This window comes from Patiria miniata, unplaced genomic scaffold (genome assembly GCF_015706575.1).
Source record: "Patiria miniata isolate m_02_andy unplaced genomic scaffold, ASM1570657v1 HiC_scaffold_22, whole genome shotgun sequence".
Lineage (NCBI taxonomy): Eukaryota > Metazoa > Echinodermata > Asteroidea > Valvatida > Asterinidae > Patiria > Patiria miniata.
The window spans coordinates 965,726-985,074 of NW_024037061.1; the positions used below are offsets into that span (position 1 = coordinate 965,726).

A 19,349-nucleotide genomic window follows, 5' to 3' on the forward strand; every position below is an offset into this window, starting at 1 on the left:
TGTTTTTCGCAGGGTTAGAACAATTTCAAAACTCACTTCCTGATGATGGCCAAGAGTTCATCCAGCAGGTCCGTTTCCGTGGCAACCCATTTGATGAAGACGTTGCTGATGCCAGCGTGGGCCAGGGAGGCCTGAGCACTGGATGAGGTGGATGCGCCGCCTCCGTTGCCATGGTTACTGTCGTCAACGATGACGACGCCATGGATGAAACCTGGATTTTGTTTTTCGCAGAAAAGAAAAAAATATATAAAAGTAAACATTTTCAATAAAGTAAACATTCTGTAAGTGTATGTGGGCCGACATTTTTGATTTGACGTCACAATAATTATAACATTGCGTGCTGATTTATTTTTTTTTTTTGATTTCTCATGCAATGCAACGATTGGATTGGATTATTTGGCACTTACACAGAAAATAATAATAGGGAAAAAACAAAACACAGATATACATTGAATAGCCTTTGTATTGCTTAAAAAGTTGTAATAAAGCCATTTGCAAGTTATATTCGAATAAAATCTGGAACGCTGACTTAATCCAATGCTTTGCACGTTTAAACTTCGCATTCTCCTGACCAAAGAGACTGTTACCCTATCACGTGATACGGGGCAAGCCTTATGCTAGCAACCCCCAGCTCCGGAATGGTCTGGTGTCTTTGTGCCGTTCCCACCCAGTGTGAACAATGTATTGGTGCTGAGCGTCTCTTACGTAACCACGCAAGAGCTTGCCCCGAATCATGTGATTAGCAACAGCGTCTTTGGTCTGGAGAATGGAGAAGTTAAAATGTGCCAAGCATTCTGAGCAAGTCAGTGTACCAGATGTTTTTCAAATGTAAATCCCAAAGGGTATAGGTTACTCGCAAATAGCTTATTAAAAAAAAAAAAAAAAAAAAAAAAAAATCAGTTAAAAAAAAAAAAAAAAAAACTATTACCATCATCTTGCTGGCTGCACCCTGCACTGTCTTGCACTGGCTTGTCATGCTGGATACTATAGAACAAAGCTCGGATGGGATCAAAGTCAGGGTCTGGGCAATAGTCACGTCGGGTCTTAACGTGAAGCTCCAAGCTCAGGACAGTCAGATGCTGCACCTGTATGACACGGAAAACAAGACGAGGCTACCTAGTAAAGCTGGTCCCAGAGCACACAAAGTTCTATTCATTTGGTTCGGATTGGCGATTAAATAAATTCACAGACTACGCGTCATCTGCAACATCAGCCGACATTTGAAGAAAAAAAAAGCAGGGGGAAAAAAAAAACCCGCGTCGCCGCACCACTTTTGGGCCAAGCTCCATACCAGAAACTGGAGACTTTTTTTTTTGGCCTTAGGTACAAAGCAGATACAACGCAAGCCCCTCTCTGGAACAGCAAAAAGCTGAAGTGATACTATCGTCCAATAGTTTGTACTATCATCTGCTAAATAAATTCATGTGAATTTTGTTCTGATCAACCAAAAACACAGTCCATCATAGTGATCAGCCAACCTCATGCATCGTCTTGGCATCCTGCATGTTCAGCTGTGGCATCTTGAAGCCGCACGTGTTGCTGGGCGTGGCTCCTTCTATTTGAGACATCTCCCGGCCTGGCCCGCCGACTCCAGAGCTCTGCAAACCAAACCGAAATGAATTCCAAAGATAAAAAAATGTTTTGAGTTTGCTAGTATCCCTTGAAGGATGTAATCTCACGGGTTTAAATATTTTGACATTCACCAAAGTATTTCCTATTTCTTGGTTTATTTAGTTTTTGTTTACAAAGCTGCGATGACACAGCCCTCATATGTTGTTTAACCACAAGTGCTTGTAAGATAATAGACCTGAAACAGGCAACTAATAACATGAACAAAGTCAACGCAAGACACTAGAAGAGAAAGTTGTATGCGGTAGAGGGAACTGGCATGTACTATAAATCCACAATGCCACTGATCAAGAAGCATGTGTATCCAGACAGTTTTTTTTATAAAGTTGAACAAAGAAATTGACTGGAGTAGGGTTTGAACCTGCGACCTCCAAATTGCCGGTCTGGTGCTCTGTCAACTGAGCTATCCAGCCCTATGTTGGAAGTTCCCCAATTTTGCTTTTTCAAAGAATAAAACTTATAGGTCTTTCTTTTCATGTGTTTAGGTTTTCTGAGACGTATCAATACCTCTTTTGGAGTGAAGAGCAACGTCTGTCTCATGCTGGATGAGGAAGGATGCCTTTCTCTGGATCCACCTGCTGAGGATGGATCCAAGGGTCGCTTCCATCCACTGATGGGGGTGAGTGGCAAACTGGCTTCCACTGTCCCTGGGTCGACTCTCAGAGGGGTACTGTGCTGAGGCTGGCTGCTCCCCCTCCTGGATAATGGGTTAGTCCCCGGCGTGCTCAATCGGGGCTGAATGCTGTTCTTTTTCCAAGGGGTGGGGCTGGAAAACGGGGAGCCTCCTTGTGGGGTAGAGTCGGGTTTGGTTGAAGGTGTGCTGTTCTTTTGCCAGTGGGGTAAATATCCCTTTGGTGTTTGTATCTTAGAGGTGGATGGTTCGTCTTGCAATTGTTGGCAAGCCTGTGTCGCAGACGCTGCACTTTGCCTCCTATCCTGATTTGATTGTGAGACTTCTTCAGGGAAGCCTTGACTGGGGCCTTTAGAGCTGGAGGTCTTATTGGCAGGATCAAAACGAGTTACCTTTTCCTTGACTGGCTTTTCAGCTAGCTGTGTGCCATTGGTTTCTTTGTCACCATATTTCGCATCTTCAGGGCGCTTGTCGTTTTTATCCTCCAACCAAGTCCGAACCAACGCACAGCTCGGCGGAGATCTACAAGGCGTGATCACAGCATCAGCTTCCCCGAGCAATGCAGCTTTTAATCCAGGTTCGGGGGCCACATTGCTAGCCGACAGCAAGGGGTGTGGCTGCAGGGCCATCAGGTTGGCCTGCCATTGGCCGAGGCCAGTCTGGGAGAGTCTACTCTCTGCCTCGGGGAGGCGGGATGGGAGGTTGCTCTGTAGATGACCATCATTGTGCACACCAGGTTTACTGCGAAAAAGATAACATTAAACCTTGTTATTTTTCTGGAGCGGAGAAATTAATGACTGTTTTAACATATTGTGGTGTTTCATCACAAAGACCTGTTGCTGTTTCATATGAGGAAGAAACACATTAAGCACCTGCACTTCATTGTAATACATTATATTTATTCGCTGATCACTCCTGCGAACTGTCCAGTGCTTAGGGCGGTTTTGGGCAGAACAGGGAGTATCAGGCAGTGCGCTGTGGGGCAGTGCAGGGACCAATAGGTTAAGAGCTCAAAGTAAGAAACACTTGACAATTACCTTGGATGGTGTGCGTCATCTGGATTCCCGCAAAATGCCCTCTGGTGGTGGAACTGAGGCAGGCCATACTCTTGCAGAGATGCCCGCACCATCTCAGCACTTGGGGGACAATGTGAAGGTGTCCAAATTGTGCTCTTTGCCTCCGTAAACGACGTCAGGTTTGGCATTTCTTCTGCTCTGGAGGTAGTCTGATGTGTGTTTTGCGTCTGATTAGTGTTTTGGTTATCGCTTTCTAGAGAGGATGCTAGTGGAGGTCCTGGGTAGACTGGAGTACTTTGTGAGCTGTCATGAGCCTGGTTTTGGACAGCCTTATCCTCTACATCATCTTCTACTGGATGGGTGTTATTCTTGTGCTGATGGCCTCTGTCTGTTTGCTGACTAGGGTGAGCAGAGAATGCCGAGGATACTGGTATTTCCCTTGTAGACAACAGGGAATCTTGGTGCAAGGCAGATGTTTGTGTCTGGTCCGTACTTGGTGGTGAAGTTAGACTTTCGTCGTTGCGACCTGGCTGAGAAGTTTGATTGATGGCAGTCTTCTTTGTTACAGTGCTGTCCGAGTGTGCAGGCGGCTGAAAATGATGACCAGAGTAAACAGTGGGATCTTCACCACTAAGTGATGAGGACCATTCAGACTTAGTCGCGGTAGAGGTCCTATCTGTAGCTTCTCTGTCTCTGTGGAGATGCCTAATATCTTCTGGATGTTGGGACTGCTCATGTGACTCCCTTACCTGGTATGATGGAGAGTGTCGCGTAGACAGGTTTAGGCTTCCACTCTCCTCTTGAGACAAGTCAATCTCCATTGCCTCCACCTCTTCATCTGAGTCAGCCTCTTCAACAATTCTTGGAGAACTGGGCGAATTCAACTTGAGTGCTGATTCCTTCTTTGTTGGGGACGAAAGGTTCAAGGGCTCTTCGCAGGCATCACCTGTGCTGCTCACTGTTAACTTTTCAACGGCCGGAGATGATAGATATCTCTGTGTCTTGCTTTCATTTGTGACTGGTATCGGTCTGCCAGAGGATGGGGTATCTGACTGTGAACAGGGCTTTTTCTGGGAGGACCTGTGAGGATCAAGTGAGGCTCTTGGTGAAGGAGTTTCCGGACAGACAAGCTGTGAAAACGTATCAGAATCATCACTGTTGCTGCCCGATAGGAGATGCCTTTTAGTCTGGTCTTCCCCAACAGCAACTGAGCCATTCTTAAGTGTCCTTGCACATGTGATTCTGATTTCACTAAAGCTGCATGCACTGAGACCAGAAGAATCTGTTTGTTTACCCGAAATCAAAGTGGGTGTCAGACTTCCATCATCCATTAGGACATGATCAGATGGATGTCGACTCCTTTGATGATCTGATCCTGTTTCTTTCAAGACTGCATCTTGTGTACTCCATGTGTCTTGAGACAAATCAAGAGCACCCGATGATTCCCCAAATTGGCTCCAATGATCTGCTGTCTCGGACACAGAACTTGCCTTCTGTTCTGTCTTTTGATAATCTTTGGTGATCTTCTCTTGAACAGCTTCCGGGGATCCAGGTGGGTCCTGTTGCAAGGAGCTTCTCTCTGACTCTAGTAATTCTCTGGTTGGGGAAATGGAAGGTACACGGCTGATGATCAGAGACATGTCTAGTGACAATGATGCACCTGTGCTGCTGGAGCCGTGGGACATGTTACAGATGTTATCGCTATCCTCTTCTTCCACTTCTTGGCTGGGAGATCTGCGCAACCTCTGTGCTGGTGTGATGTCATCAGAGGACGAACTGAGACTCCTGGCATTTGGAGTGCCTCCATCACCCAAGGCCTTCACATCCGGTGACAGGGGTCTGTGTTCCGCTTCGGTACCAGAACTCGGCTTGGAAAGAAGTTCAGACCCTGTGGCAGAGGAACTTGAATCCAAGTCGGAGGTCTGAATATCAGACATCGCAGAGGAATTAGCACAGTCATCCAGACTCTTTCTCTGAGGCATCTGGGCTTGGCCGTGAACGCAGGTCATATAACCATCTGAATGACCAGCACTCTGTGACATTTTGGCAACTTCTGGATGAGATGGATGTAATGATGCCGCTTTCTTTGTGTCTGGGCTTGGGGTTGATGCTTCACTGTCCTCCGCAAACATTAATGCACTATCATCAGGAGATGCATTTTCAGTGACAGCAGTTACCCCATTCTGAGTTGCAGTCAGATTTGTCAACACGTCCACCGATTGATTCTTTTCCAGATTTTTAACCCCAACGACTGATGCCAAGACATTAGTTGTATCATTAGAATCAAGTGAGAGTTGTACAGGGCTAGACTGTTCGGTTTTCTCAGAAAAGGCCACTCTGCTACTTTGTACACTACCCAATGCAACTTCCTTTCTCTCCTCATGAGTACCTCCAACATCGACATCAGCTTCCTTGAGAGTTGTACAGGAGTTTAGAGTGTTGTTCAACTCTGGAGAGTCACCTGGCTTGGTTTGAGATGAAGTAGGGTTAGATGTTTTGTCGGCTCTTTCTGAGCTCAGGATTGGGATTTCGTTATTGCCAGTTTCAGTTTTGTAATTGTTTTCGTTGGCCAAGTCATCAGGATGCGAGTTCCCACAGGAGGTAAAGCCATTCCTTGCTTCTTCCTGACGGGAAGCTTCCACGCCTCTGTGGCCGTCTGTGTGTGTACTTTCTTTCTGTTCTTCACTTGTGACATCTGCCTTAGTTTGGTCAACTTCCATCTTGTTTTCTTGCTTGTCCTCAAAAGTTTCACTTCTCACCGGTTCACCTTCATCAAAATTGTCAGTATTGCACAAATGTTTAGACTCTGGACTCCTGCTTCTACTGTTGGAGGTCCTGGAGTTGGAGGTATTCAGCTGCGTGTAATCTGTTTGATTCTTCCCCTTCAAGCCAGCAGTACCACTCTGCGACTTCCCCCTGTTGGTATCTGCGGCTTTCTTCTTAGACTCTTTCTTTTGATCGATCAGTTTCATTCTTTCCCAAGGCTTCTGTACCTTGGAGGGTTTATGCTTAGGGGTTATCTCAACAATGCCTTCAGAAGCATGTTGTGCCCTCCTTGAGCTATCCCTGTCGATACTTGGTGACCAGCACCTGGGCGGTGAGCCCTCTCTTTCATTTCTGTGGGGAGAAAAGTAACCCAGGTTCCACATGGCGTCCCTGTAGAGAGTGGGCTCACTGTCGTCATCATGGATGCTGGAATGATGCCCATTCACAGTGGTAGGGACAGGTTCAGGTCTAGAGCGAGGCCGGTGTTGGTCATTTGTGGAGACACTTGTGGACAACTGGCTATCAGTTGCCTTGGTCACAGGTGATTGCCTGGTATCTGACTGAACCACCTTGGCTTGGGTAGCTGTGGGTATGGATGGCAATGGTCCACCCAATGAGCTGTGGCTAGTGGCGGTAATCATGATTGGCTTCGCTGATCTGGTTTGCGCAAGTTCCATCAAGCTGTTGTTGTGCGTTGCACAATTGCCAGTGGTGGTTGAAGCTGGTTCCATCCAGTTGGTGTGCTTTGTGCCATTGCTAGGTGTGGTTGGAACTGGTTCCATCCGGCTGGTGCTTTGCGTTGTACTACTGCTAGTAGTGGTGAAAACTGGTTCCATCTGGCTTAAACTGTGTTTTACATTATTGGTATACATGGTTGGTTCCAAGTTGGTGTTGTGAGTTTTAATTTGATTTTCGCCATTGCTCGCTGTAGTTGGCATTGTTCCAATTCGACTTTTATCCGGCTTTGAACCTATGTATGGTAATGAGTCAACGGTGAAGGACAAGTGCTGCTTGTGTCTTGATGAGGGACTACTGAGGAGTTTGGATTTTTTTTTGCTACCACAGGGGCGTCCTCTTTTACGTGGGGGACTCTGTTGCTGCTCCTGTACTGCTTTTGCTGTTTGATTGCAGGCCAGGAGAACAGAGCTGCTGGATTTCATTGTTTTATCAAACCTACGCGGTTCTGAGAGTGGTTGTGACTGTTGATGTGGCTGAGGCTCTGGCAGCAACTCGGTAGTTCTTGTCTCCGAGTGCATATGAGACCTCTGTGGGAGAAGCTCTACGGAGTCCTCTTCATCTGACCAACACATGATCTCAAACCCGACGTCGGGAAAATCGCCTTCATCGTAGCTGATTCTCTCCCTCTTACGAAAGCCGTAGGTCCTGCCGAACATCCACGGGTCCTCGTTACTGTTGGAGCCTTGACTGCTTTTTCGTTTGTGACTTTTCCGCCTCTCAGCCCAGTCATCACTGCTGTCACTCCCTCGGCGTTTCCTAGAACCTGGACTGCTCTTCTTAATCTGCTTGGTAGTTTCCAACGGTTCAAAGAGTGCCGTGAAACTGCTACTTTGGCCTGGAGATAAACCTACCCCCAACAAATGACTAGATGGCGTGGTCGTCATTGCAAAATTACTGATACTACTACTTGTTGGAATTACTGAAGTGACAGGGCTGGAAGTCTCAGATTTGGAGATTCCAGGATCCACAGCTGTGCTTTGTGCAGCTTCTGAGTTTGTTATACATGATGGCTCTCCACAAGGTTCTTGAGGAGTCAAACTGAGTTTGTTAAAAGTTCTTGAGAGCATCCCATACCTCTTGGCATCTCTCTCTGAGAAAAGTTTGCCGTGTGAGCCTTTCCTACTCAATTTTCTGTGTTTGTCAGAGGAGTTTAAACTCTTGTAGTACTTCTCTTGAAGCATGGCCTTTGTCTTTGTGACGACTGTCTGCTTTTCAGGACATGTCTGCTGAGCAGGAATTCCATTGCCTACGGCTGCTATCTTCTCCAAGACTGGCATTGGAAGATTGTCCTTAACGCTTGCAAGTTGAGCTGGTGACATCAAGCACGGTGGTTCTTTGGCAATTTCTGACGCATCTTCCCTCTGCACCTCTGATTTGTCTGGGACTGTCACTTGAACCCTATCCTTCTCTGCTGTCTCCTCGATTTGTTTATGAGGGCGTCTGCGCTTTATTTTGGGTGTCGAACCAGTGTTTAACTTTTGAGGAGAGCTGCCAAGTTGTTCTAAAGTCTTCTGTTTGGATGCTTTCTCTATCTGGTCCATCCAGTACTGCTCGTCCATAAACTTTTTTGGGGGTACAATCTTCCTTGAGAAGCTGCTGCGACGGAATGGCATAGCTTTTAGATTTTCCTTCCGGATCTGTTCTAATTGCTGTTGCGGTAAGCTGGTTCCAGAACAGGTGATTCTTCCCTTGGAGTCAGTTTCGATTGGGCACTTCATGAGCATAACAACAGGGTTCCACATAGGGTCCTTCTTCACATCACCGACACTAGAATATCCTTTAAGCTCCTCACATCCTTTGAAATGGGTTTGGCCTGCTGTGTAAGGCACTTTTACAAGGTGTAGTTTGGATGAGCCTGCTTGATGTTGTGGAGCAGTATTAGTGTCAGAAGCGGGATCCCTCACCAAAGAAGCTTCCACCTGAACATTTCCTGGAGGGATGTGGTTTGCCGAACTCCTCCCTTGGGTGACTTTTTCTACCACCTTCCATTCAGAAGAAGATTGGCTCCGGATAGCTCCAGGATCTTTGGACAACAGTTTATCCCGAGCAAGTTCCTGCAGCCACTGCGTTTTCAAAGAAGCTCCTGATAAGATTCTTCTCCGTTTGGATTTCGATGCAGCAGCAGGTCTGACTTCCACTGGTTTCTTTGGGACCTTGTGGAGATTCACAACCCCAGGTGGTGTTCCGGTTTTCTTCCGGATGCCTGGTTTCTGGGCAAGTTTTCTAGCACGCTGAAAGACAGATTTTTGCATTTCCCGTGTGTCAGAGGATGCCAGACCTGTATTGACCCAAGCCTTTCCTGGACTGGACAGAAGCTGCTTTTTGTGGGAGTAGGTTTTGATCTGGGGCGGAAAGGGACTGAACGTTGCGGCATGGCTTCCCAGAGCATCTTGATGCAAGTTGGGAGCGACCTTGGGAAGTTGCCTTTTAATGCCAAGACTTTTCTTCTTTGCTGGTTCTGACGGAAAAACAAAGAAAACAAAGAGTTTGAGGCAGTTACGGAGGCATTCACAGCATATTTGTGGGCATGATTGAGGAGAGAAAATGATCGAGGACGCAGAAATTCGGAGTAGGGTAACAGGGAGGGCAATGAGGACCTACTTCGCTGGAGCAGTGAACTAGCTTCGCAAGCATCTGTTTACCTTGTTTTTCATCGGAGCCCCCGTCAAATTGAGGAATAGTGACAGCTTGGCTGTCCTGTGTGTCTTCCTCACTGGCTGATATGTCATGAGTTGTGCTGTAATAGAGAGCAAGAGCAAAATAGTCTTTCAAAACATTTAGTTCTGTTTACCTTCAACACATGAGTAATGACAAATCTGATATAATATTAGTGTTGTCAGTTCATATATAATTCCAAACATTGTACAGATGAATATCGTAGAGGTAGCATAGACATGCAACCGAATCTCTTCTTTAGAGCTGTTGTTGTAGGTGTTTGGCAATTAAAATTACTATACCTCATACATATTCATGATCAAAAGCCGAGTTCTCACTGGTCCATTCACCATCACATGTCAGCAGCTAGTTTTGCTGTTAACCAAGTGAGCACGCGAAGTTTCACGCACAGGTTAAATATGCATGCGTAGTGGATTATCAAACTGGTTACCAGTGCGCTAGTCTGCAACACAAAGCAATCTTAGAGCTAGTGCACGGGGGTAGTGTTGTTGTTAGCCTCACCTTTCTTCCACAGTATCCTCCCCATCAGAACCATCATCCCAAGCTTGGGACATCTCTAAGGACTCTCTGGCATCCTCGTCCTCATCCTTGTTCTGCTCCTCCTGTCTCTGCTCATCCTGCGTGTCCTGGCTGGACAGGATGCTGCCGTCTTCTGGGGACGGACCACCGTCCTGAGCCAGGTCCACCAGCAACTGGGCTAAATCTTCATCATCCCCACCTGGTGACAAATGACAACAAATGACACAAAAATATGACGGACATGGCCTCCAGCACCTGGACTAGGTCTTGGTCTTCCCCAGCTGGTGACAAATGACAACAAATGACAAAAACATATGACAGACATGGCCACCAGCACCTGGACTAGGTCTTGGTCTTCCCCAACTGGTGACAAATGACAACAAATGACACAAAAATGACAGACATGTCCACTAGCAACTGGGCTAGATCTTGGTCTAACCCAACTGTTGACAAATGACAACAAATGACAACTAATGACAACAAATGACAAAACATGACAGAGGAACAAGGCAGAAACGCCATACAGTAGATGCACATACATGATATTAAATAATGACAAATGGATCCAATTTACAAAGTTATAAATGGCAACAAATGACAGCATGGCGGAATGACAAAAGGGTAATGACACGCAGTTGATAATGACATGACCAATGGATCCATTAAACAAAGTGAAAAATTGCATCCTCATCAAGAAATGACAAACACCATGGTCTGACTATTGATGGATCAATGGCAAATTAAAAACCTTCACAACCATGAACAAAATGACATCTGCATGACAAACGTCAACAATTGACAAATTTCAATAGAGTGTCAATCAACATGTCGATCAAATGACAAATGACAACAGTGCGTCAACTGAGAAGTGCACAACAAATGGCAATCTTTTTGGGTATGGGGATCCAACAATGTCAGCAATGACGGAAATGACTCTGACAAATGACAAATGACAAATGACACTGTACCTGCTTGTTGGGAGTACTGGCTGCTGCGCTGAGAAGCCTCCACCAGCGACTGGACCAGCTCTTCATTGACCACAGGCTGAGATTCCTCCTCCGGGTTTGAAATCGAGTCTTCATCGCCTGGACATCCGGAAATGTTTCATTCGATAAAAAAACAAGAATTTGATAAATCTTATCATGAGTAGGCCATACTTTGTCTTTATTGAAGCAAAGTTTCAGATTATCAAAGATTGTTAAAAAGAGGACTGATTGTTGAATTATCGAAAAATGTAAATAACAGCGCTCTGATTATCAGATACTTCTACAGACAGGGCAAGTTTTGCATTCAATTCGCAGATGGAATTTTTGTGTTGCATATTAAGCCTAGAAACGTGTGACAAACTCACTCCATGTATTTGTCGATTGGAGTGAATCAGTATAAAACTGCCAGGCATGTACAAAAACGTCAAACTTGTGCGCTACGTTAATACCTTTTTGCGAGCTTTTTTATATTACCATTATTTTTAAAATTATGTTTGCATTCCAAGCTGTGCAAACAATCATCAGGTTTTGACAGATAGTGACATCATGGTTCAAAAGACAATATTAGCAAGTCAAACCAACCTGCATACTGGGAGTCGTGGACAATGAGCTGGCTGGCAGTCAACGACGGCTCAGCCAACGTGTCATGAAGAAGGCTTTCATTGTCATCATCTCCAGCATCTCCGGCCAACACCCTCCTGGTAAAGGTCATTACAAAGGTCATCAAGAGGTCAAAGGTCAATACAAGGGGTCGTTATAAGTAAATCACGAGTGTTTGTCCAAGACTAGATTTCAACTTTATTCCTCTTATATAACCTGATCTCGATAAGCGCAGTATTGCCGCTGTGGCAGTAAAGATCACTATCAACAATCAAGATGAATTATGAGACTTTGGAACTTTGGCAACGCTACCCAGGAAATTCAGAGTATAAATGCAACCCAGGAAATTCAGAGTACGGTATACCTCAAGTGCGCTGTATGCAAGCTAGTGCACGCGCGTGTGGTACTCTTAGAATTTTCTGGGTACTGCTGCCGAAGTTCCCAAGACTTCCGTAAAGACTTACGATGAGCTTGACTACAACAGTTAAAAATGGCGTTGAAGCATCTCCAGTTACCGATAATGTTTTCTTTTTACTATGAATACGGCTGAAGGCCTTGCTATTCATTGTCAATCTGAACTCATACTTACAATTCATCGAGTTGTTTCTGTATAATATCGGCCAGTCTTGCTTTGCCATGCACCTCGCTGTCTGTATCTTCTATAACTCCTCGATCTGAAAACAAATAACAAACCATGAATCTGCTGTGGATTTTTGATAACTTTTCATGAAAAAAAAAGGCCGGATTTGAACCTGCGTCTCCACCCTAATTAAACAGCTGAAAAGATGCCAGTTTTTTTCCAACACTGTTCATACAAAAATGCTATTTATCTTGAAAATGACAGCACACCAGGTGCCGTGATTTTACAGGATGCTTTAGACTGTCATTCACTAACAGTCCAATAAGGTATTTCATAATAGTTTGCTAGTTTTGCTGTTTGATGTGTGCAAATGTTGTATATTCCCTTGAATTGCATGCTTGAAAATAAACAATTAAAATAAAATACACAACTCTGCAATTTTCAGATTTTTAAAAAAAGTATCTGAGACTGCACTCTACCTGGAGACGCTGGGGGGTGGAGATCATCCAGTTGACCCTTGACCTCTCTCCTCTCCTTCTCCTCATTGTAGATAGCAAGAAGGCCAGGGTTCATTTCAGTATTTCCTGAGAAAAAAAAATCTCTTTTTAAAATAGGATTGGAAAAGATTGGAGTTTTCCCTGTACCTTTTTCTTTTCAACACATTTGGTTTCATAAGAGTATATACACTATAAAAATGTGTCCACAAAGTCTATGTCTCAACCACTAAACACCAAGTCATAACACTATGAATTTCAACACCGTGAATTTGGAGTGAATATATAATTTGACATGAATTCACCGTGAAGTTTTTTTTCACGGCGATGTCATTGCGAAGTATCTGGTGAAATCGCCCTGAAAACCATCACGTAACCAGGACATGTTAAAGTCAAGTAAAAACACCGTGAAAATGCAGTAAAGCCTTCTGTGGAGCCCAGCTCATTAACTTTGTGGTTGCGTTAATCCGTTGAGCAGTTTATCAACTTTGGGGCCTAATCCTCCTCATAAAAAGGCACATTGCCTGTCAATCTTAATTAGGTGATCACAATAAACAGGGTGTTGGATACTTGTAGGAGGAGACTTTGTAGCTTTTGTGTACTTGGGCAGTGGGCATTGGGTAGTAAGTGTAGCTGTCAATCACACTAATCCTGTAATCACTCAGACCGTTAATCTGTGGTTTTCACACCTTCAGTGGAGTGAAGCTGGACCTGCTATACAGTTATGAATAACAATAGACCCTTGGACCTCATGAAACTGAGTGAGCTAATATCCCCTGCTGAGGGCCCAGTTTGGCACCTTGAAAATGAGCTTACTTGGCAGTGTAAAAAAGTTTCACAGTGACTTCATTGTAAACTATATTTTTACGGTGTTGAAATTCATGGTGTAAATGTACCGTACAACACCACCACCACATAAGCTTTTGTTGTTCGTTGCCCTCATGAAATTGTTTTCATGCTAACGTTGTGCCAGTAAATGTCTTCTGTTTTTTGCATAATGATGACGGTTCATATGCCACTTCCAGTTTGCCTCCAACATGAACTGTCCGATACAAATAAAATGCTGCTAATTAATACCTTGTAGTTCATGACGGTTCAGAATGTCGATTGCCACAGCATCAACTTCCAGTTCACATACACTCTGCTTCTGAATTTCAGCGTCTAATAGTAAGCCACTGTTTAAAAATCGAAGGAAAAAAAAATTTCTTATATTTCATCTGTCCCCATGCTCATTTCATCCATGTCATTGGTTATTTGGCAAGCAATGTGCAATCTGAACAGAAAATCATACGCATACAAAACGCTGCTAAACCGAACATTCAGCCATACCGAACATCATCCTTGACTCCCAGTTTTTTGGTACAATATGAACCGAACATCGTTGTTAAAAAAAGTCAATAGATCAACAAAATCTACTGGTTATATTAAACACTAATTGGGCCATTTCTAATTAATTAATTCCTGAATGTCAAACAGCCCATGCTTACATCGGACTTGACTGTTGAAGAGTAACAGGTGGCTTTTATTTCACAAGGAGTAGAAGGGAAAAACCACCACTTGTTGAAATTTCGTGCAAACTCCGCACGAGCGGCCGCGGGATGTGAGAAATGCCAGTTCGCTAACAACGGTCGTAAGAGGGCGCCACTCAAAACTGCTATACCGAACGATCGCAATTACGAACAATTTCTGTGGATCCAATGATGTTCGGTATAGTGGTGTTTCAATGTACAACCAGAAGTAACAAAGAAATAATTCCACGCAAAACAAGACTTTTCTACAAATTTCTAGCAAATTTTTGGGTTCACAATTTGAACAGGACACCCTAAACTGCAAAGTGTGCAAAATGAGATCACAGCAATAGCGCCCTCAGTTGTCGGGAAAGCATGGAACATTATTAAGTCCTTAGGAGGAGAACCAACCAAGTACCATACTGCGTGATGTGGCGCACAACGCAGATGTACCGGTGTAGTGTGAATTTAGGACTACGAAATACCGACTCACTGGTAGTACTGCACATGCCTACATGAGGATTGTGAACATTTAACCAATAAAACGGTGCTGGCTCCAGATTTCTCAGGAGTCCAAATTTCATGTGACACTGGAAAAGTGTTTAAGACCAGCCAGCCATGTCTTTATCATTCGTTTTAAACCAGCCACGTGACAAACTCTCGACCAATAGGAATGGGTAAACTGTCTTAGGTATTCACGAATATATTACAAAGCTACTTTAATTGAGAAGAGAAGCCTCCAGGTTTCATACATACCCTTTTTCATACATAGACCTTTTCGGAATCCTACCTTGGAATGTTTTCTTTACCCCATCTCTGTGAGCTGATAGTGCTAGCACTCAGTACTGAGCTCAGGTTAACGGGCTGTGTGTCCGTTGAACTAGTCTCACTGTGAGATCCGGGCGTATCTCGATCATCTGGCAATAAAAAATAAAACAAATTATATCACGTTGCATAAATAACGTTCCATTTTTTTTTCTTTGAGATGACTTTCTTTGTATGATGGAATTTTTGTTTTGGAAAGATATTTTATTTTCTTTTTTTTTAGAAGATGTAAATATTTAAAAACAAAGTTGATTTACAGAAGTTGTACTTAGTAAGTAGGGAATTTATATCGAATGAATATAAAGTTCAATCTCAAAACATACCATTCTCGTTTTTTTCTCTACGGAACTTGACAGCCGCAAGGTGAATCAAGTTCATGCCATACAGGTTGTAGTCGATAAAAAACTGTAAGTAAAAAAATAAAAATATAACATTTAAAAATTACTTGAAAATATTAAACTGCATGATCAGGCACGTTTGTTTATGGTGTAAATCGAGGATTTTCTTTTGTTCCTCTTCCCTTTTCCTTTGTTTGTATGCTAACTTTTTCGCAACAGCTCTCACTGGTTTTCTAATCGAGTCGTCCTCGATTTGGTTCCTGTCCTCGATTCATCGATGATGTTGCTTGTGTGTGTCCTCGATTTACACCATAAACAAACGCAGGAATTCTGTTTACCAAAACGAAATGGCAAATTTTTCCCCCAAAAATTTCAATTTGCCGGATGACCGCAGTGACGGTATAATTACGTCCGCATACGGCGCACCATCAGCAAGCAGACCATGAGCAGCAGAGAGCGCTTCAGTGTGTTGCTACGATGTGTAGCCACTCCCCTGCCTCCCCCCTTTTTTTGGTGGGGAGGGGGTGGTTTAAGCCCCTCATATACAACCCCTCCCCCAACTTACCTGTAGGATGAATGGAATGTGGGCCTCGTGAGGTTGAAATACTTTGTTCATGACGGCTCCGCTCTGTAGCAGCTCAACGGCTCTGACACAAAAAAGTTCATTCAATTTTAAAGGCATATAGGATCATTTGCTTTTCATGCATTTTGTTTGTTTCCAATAATAACACCGCTCAAAATCCAAAGTACCGGTAGAAAGTTCAAAACCTAACCTGCTGAAGTGTCAGCTCAGTGCGTAAAAATGTTTCTAGAAAACTGTGAAATACCCTGCACAGCCAATAAAAATGTCAAAATAAAATTCAACAGACATGATAGAAGACTATAGTGTGGCAAGTAATTGTTGATATTTACAATAAGCTCCTGATGCTAAATTCAGTATACAGATTTTTTCAATTCAAACTTGCTATTCTAGGTGATCAGTATAATTAAAGGGACACTAGGTCCTGAAATCCCCGAAAATGTTATGTTTTGGATTGTTTACTTAGCCTATTTCAAACATCTGGTTGAAAGGAAACCAACCTAATGTCTTACCCTTCCCGAGAAAATACGAAAAAAAACCCGCTTGTTTACATCAGACATGACGGAGTACGAATACATTTTTCGTGTCGTTCTCAGTGTGCGATATACACGTTGTGTGTCTCGGGAACAGCGGTGACCAATCACCAATGCAAAAAAAGTGGTTTCTTCAACGTCCGCAAAAGGCGAACACTTTACGAATGAAATCACAACTAGCATCCAAACAGCTCCAATTTATGGGGTCGCAAAAGTGGACCCCGAAATTCATTCTGGCACGCATAATACAGGAGTAACACAAAAACGCCCAGTTTTGAAAGGATAGTTGTGTGGATGTTTATATCCTACTTTGAAATGTTATTTTCCGATTAACATCATCTCGTTCAAAGCGCGTTTTGTAGCCCAATTGGGCTGTTCCAGGACCTAGTGTCCCTTTAACCTGGGCTGAAAGTTACCGACTACAGTGAGACACATGTAATACTTTCATCTACTCAACAATGTACCTTTTATACGTCGACATTAATTCCGGTTGTGGGCTTACCTTTTCACCATGAGCGGATTATAGAAATAGACCTTGAGAAAGCGACGTGATCTGCTGTGGTAGCCATACATTGGCCTGTTGCAAAAACAGAAAAAGAAAAATTTAACGTGAACTGTTATATTGAGGATGGCTTACATATGAGGTAACTTAGTGATAAGAATGTGACGTTTACATGTTTAAACAAAAAGACATTCTAAATCTGTTTAAAATTTTCCCCAAAATTTACTCGAATCCCGAATAAAATAAAAGGACTTGTTTCGAGGAAAAGTTGCATGCATGAATTAAGCATGAATACCACTGTTTTTTTACCTGTGCAAACAGGAAATTTACTGTTCTTCCTTTTCCCATTGAATTAACCACAGCCAGACTCCATTTTTATCCTTGAAAATACAATTTAAGTTAATATTTACACAGAGCTTGATAAACTTTGCCTTTCTACAAACGAAAGAAACAAAAAAGTAATAAATGAACGAAAACAGGAAGTGAAACAGAAAGCAATTTTGTGGCAAGTGTTGGACTTTAGCCAAGCGCGTAGCTTAACTACTTACACTGCCTGCACGCCGACAACTTTAAAGACGTGCTGCGTGTTACCAGACGCCTTCCCCATAGCAACCTGCAGGGCCAGGTCTAGGCTGGTGGCAAATTGCCGCAGGTCCTTGTCGGTTGCGAACTCCTGCGGGCCGCATTTCACGTAGAAGTACGGGAAGACGCCGTGGATGTGTAGGCATGTCTTCTGACCTGTAGAGAGAGTGCATCGAACCACGAGGTCGTGGAATGAATATGCATGAGAGAAATGAATAATTCATGAGGTTGGCTTTTGTCTATCCAGTATGTAAGGGAACACCCCATAGATGTGAAGGTACATCTTCTGACCTGCGGGTAGAGTGGGTCAACCTATGAGGTCATGGATATGAATATGCATGAGACAAATGTTTAATCATGATGTACATGTACGGTATGTACAGGAACATGGCGTGTTTAGGCATATCTTCTGACCTACAGGAAAGCGGGTCAAACTCGAAGGTCTTGGAATGAATATGCATGAGACATCAGTTTAACAGAGTGTGTAGTCTGGCCAGTCCACGTTAACATTTTATACCAACGTCTTGGCACCAAACACTGACTAGTCTAACTACAGACTCCCGTGTTTGAATTTACCTAAGGCCAAAAAAAAAAAGTCTCCGGTTTCTGGTATGCGCGCGTGTCGCCGTAGCCATGCACGTCGGCAAAATGAAAAAGTTTTTTTTTCAATGAAAGATGATGTCTCAAAACCGCCAAACTCACTGGTTTGACTGGAATCCTGCTGCTGCACAATTTTAACGTGTTTTTAGATTGGGTTATGGTCAAGAATAAGCTTTATGTAGCCTCTCTGGGCTCCCATATATTTGCACTAAGTTTAGTCGGGCACCATTTGCAGTCATCAGCCGACATTTGAAGCAAAAAAAATCAGGTAAAAAAAAAAAAAAAAGCCGCGTCGCCGCACCACTTTTTGGGCAAGCTCCATACCAGAAACCGGAGACTTTTTTTTTTGGGCCTAATGGTTATCTGCGTGATTGACTGAATGGGAGTTGAGGTCAACAATTTTCATTTTAAAGTACTCATCAATTCCTAATGTTGTAATTGTAATGCTTTCTTTCTTTCGAAATTCCAATTTATTGCCCTTCAATGGATGGGCCCAGTCAGGACACAAAATATATACAATGTATGCAAAAAACTAGGACGTTACACACGTTGCAGATCCCTATGCATGGTGCCCTGATGTGCTGTATTTTTGTAAAATCTCAGTGTTTTTTTTAGGTCAACTTATTGTCTATAGACCGAAATGTAAACCCCTGTCCACTGCGCACATGCATGGGAAACAACATGTGTATCTTTTCAATGCCACACTACTGCACATTTCAGCACTGAGTCTGTGTCATGTACAATACCATGTGCACATGGCACGGAACACTGTGAGGGACATATTGAATGCATTGCCAACGGGGGTTGACCCTCTGCTGATGAGGTTACGTGTTTGTGAACATTCACAATAAAATTAGTGGTCCGTACCGGTACTTTGTGCTTATTTGCGCACCCACAAGTACATGTGCACACATCTTTCCCACTGAGGCTTTTAAAACCAGCCACAAAGCTTTCATACTGTTCATGCATGGAGACTGGTTTCACTTTCAAATGATTCAGCCTCGAATAAAATCTTCAATAATTCAACCTCTACTAAATCACTATTTACAGAACGTCATTGGCTTACCGAGGGGCGTGGCTCCAAATACGCGCAGAACCGGCACCTGCTTGACCTCCGACCCCCGGAAGTCCGAGTAGGCCACATCCAGGTCTCTGATTGGCTGGGCCTGGTAGTGATTGACCGTTACGATCCGAACGGAAAACATGGCGGCGGTCAGCCAGATGTCATCCCCTCAATACGATGCTC

At 43.7% G+C, this 19,349-nt stretch overlaps 1 protein-coding gene across 1 annotated transcript in view; it reads right to left on the minus strand.

Moving 5' to 3' along the window:
* The window catches only part of LOC119730275 (DNA polymerase zeta catalytic subunit-like), a 44,313-nt gene that overhangs the window by 13,836 nt on the left and 11,128 nt on the right, over positions 1–19,349 (minus strand). The window contains exons 2-19 of the mRNA XM_038203086.1: positions 19,170–19,348; positions 17,470–17,659; positions 16,922–16,996; positions 15,872–15,953; positions 15,292–15,373; positions 14,934–15,060; positions 13,713–13,810; positions 12,621–12,725; positions 12,151–12,235; positions 11,544–11,659; positions 10,944–11,060; positions 9,958–10,174; positions 9,423–9,517; positions 3,298–9,238; positions 2,137–3,001; positions 1,479–1,598; positions 929–1,085; positions 37–211 (exon numbers count right to left, since the gene is read on the minus strand). Coding sequence (XP_038059014.1) covers positions 37–211; positions 929–1,085; positions 1,479–1,598; positions 2,137–3,001; positions 3,298–9,238; positions 9,423–9,517; positions 9,958–10,174; positions 10,944–11,060; positions 11,544–11,659; positions 12,151–12,235; positions 12,621–12,725; positions 13,713–13,810; positions 14,934–15,060; positions 15,292–15,373; positions 15,872–15,953; positions 16,922–16,996; positions 17,470–17,659; positions 19,170–19,308 — 8,786 coding nt within the window. The 5' untranslated portion in view covers positions 19,309–19,348. The remainder of the gene's footprint in view (positions 1–36; positions 212–928; positions 1,086–1,478; positions 1,599–2,136; positions 3,002–3,297; positions 9,239–9,422; positions 9,518–9,957; positions 10,175–10,943; positions 11,061–11,543; positions 11,660–12,150; positions 12,236–12,620; positions 12,726–13,712; positions 13,811–14,933; positions 15,061–15,291; positions 15,374–15,871; positions 15,954–16,921; positions 16,997–17,469; positions 17,660–19,169; position 19,349) is intronic.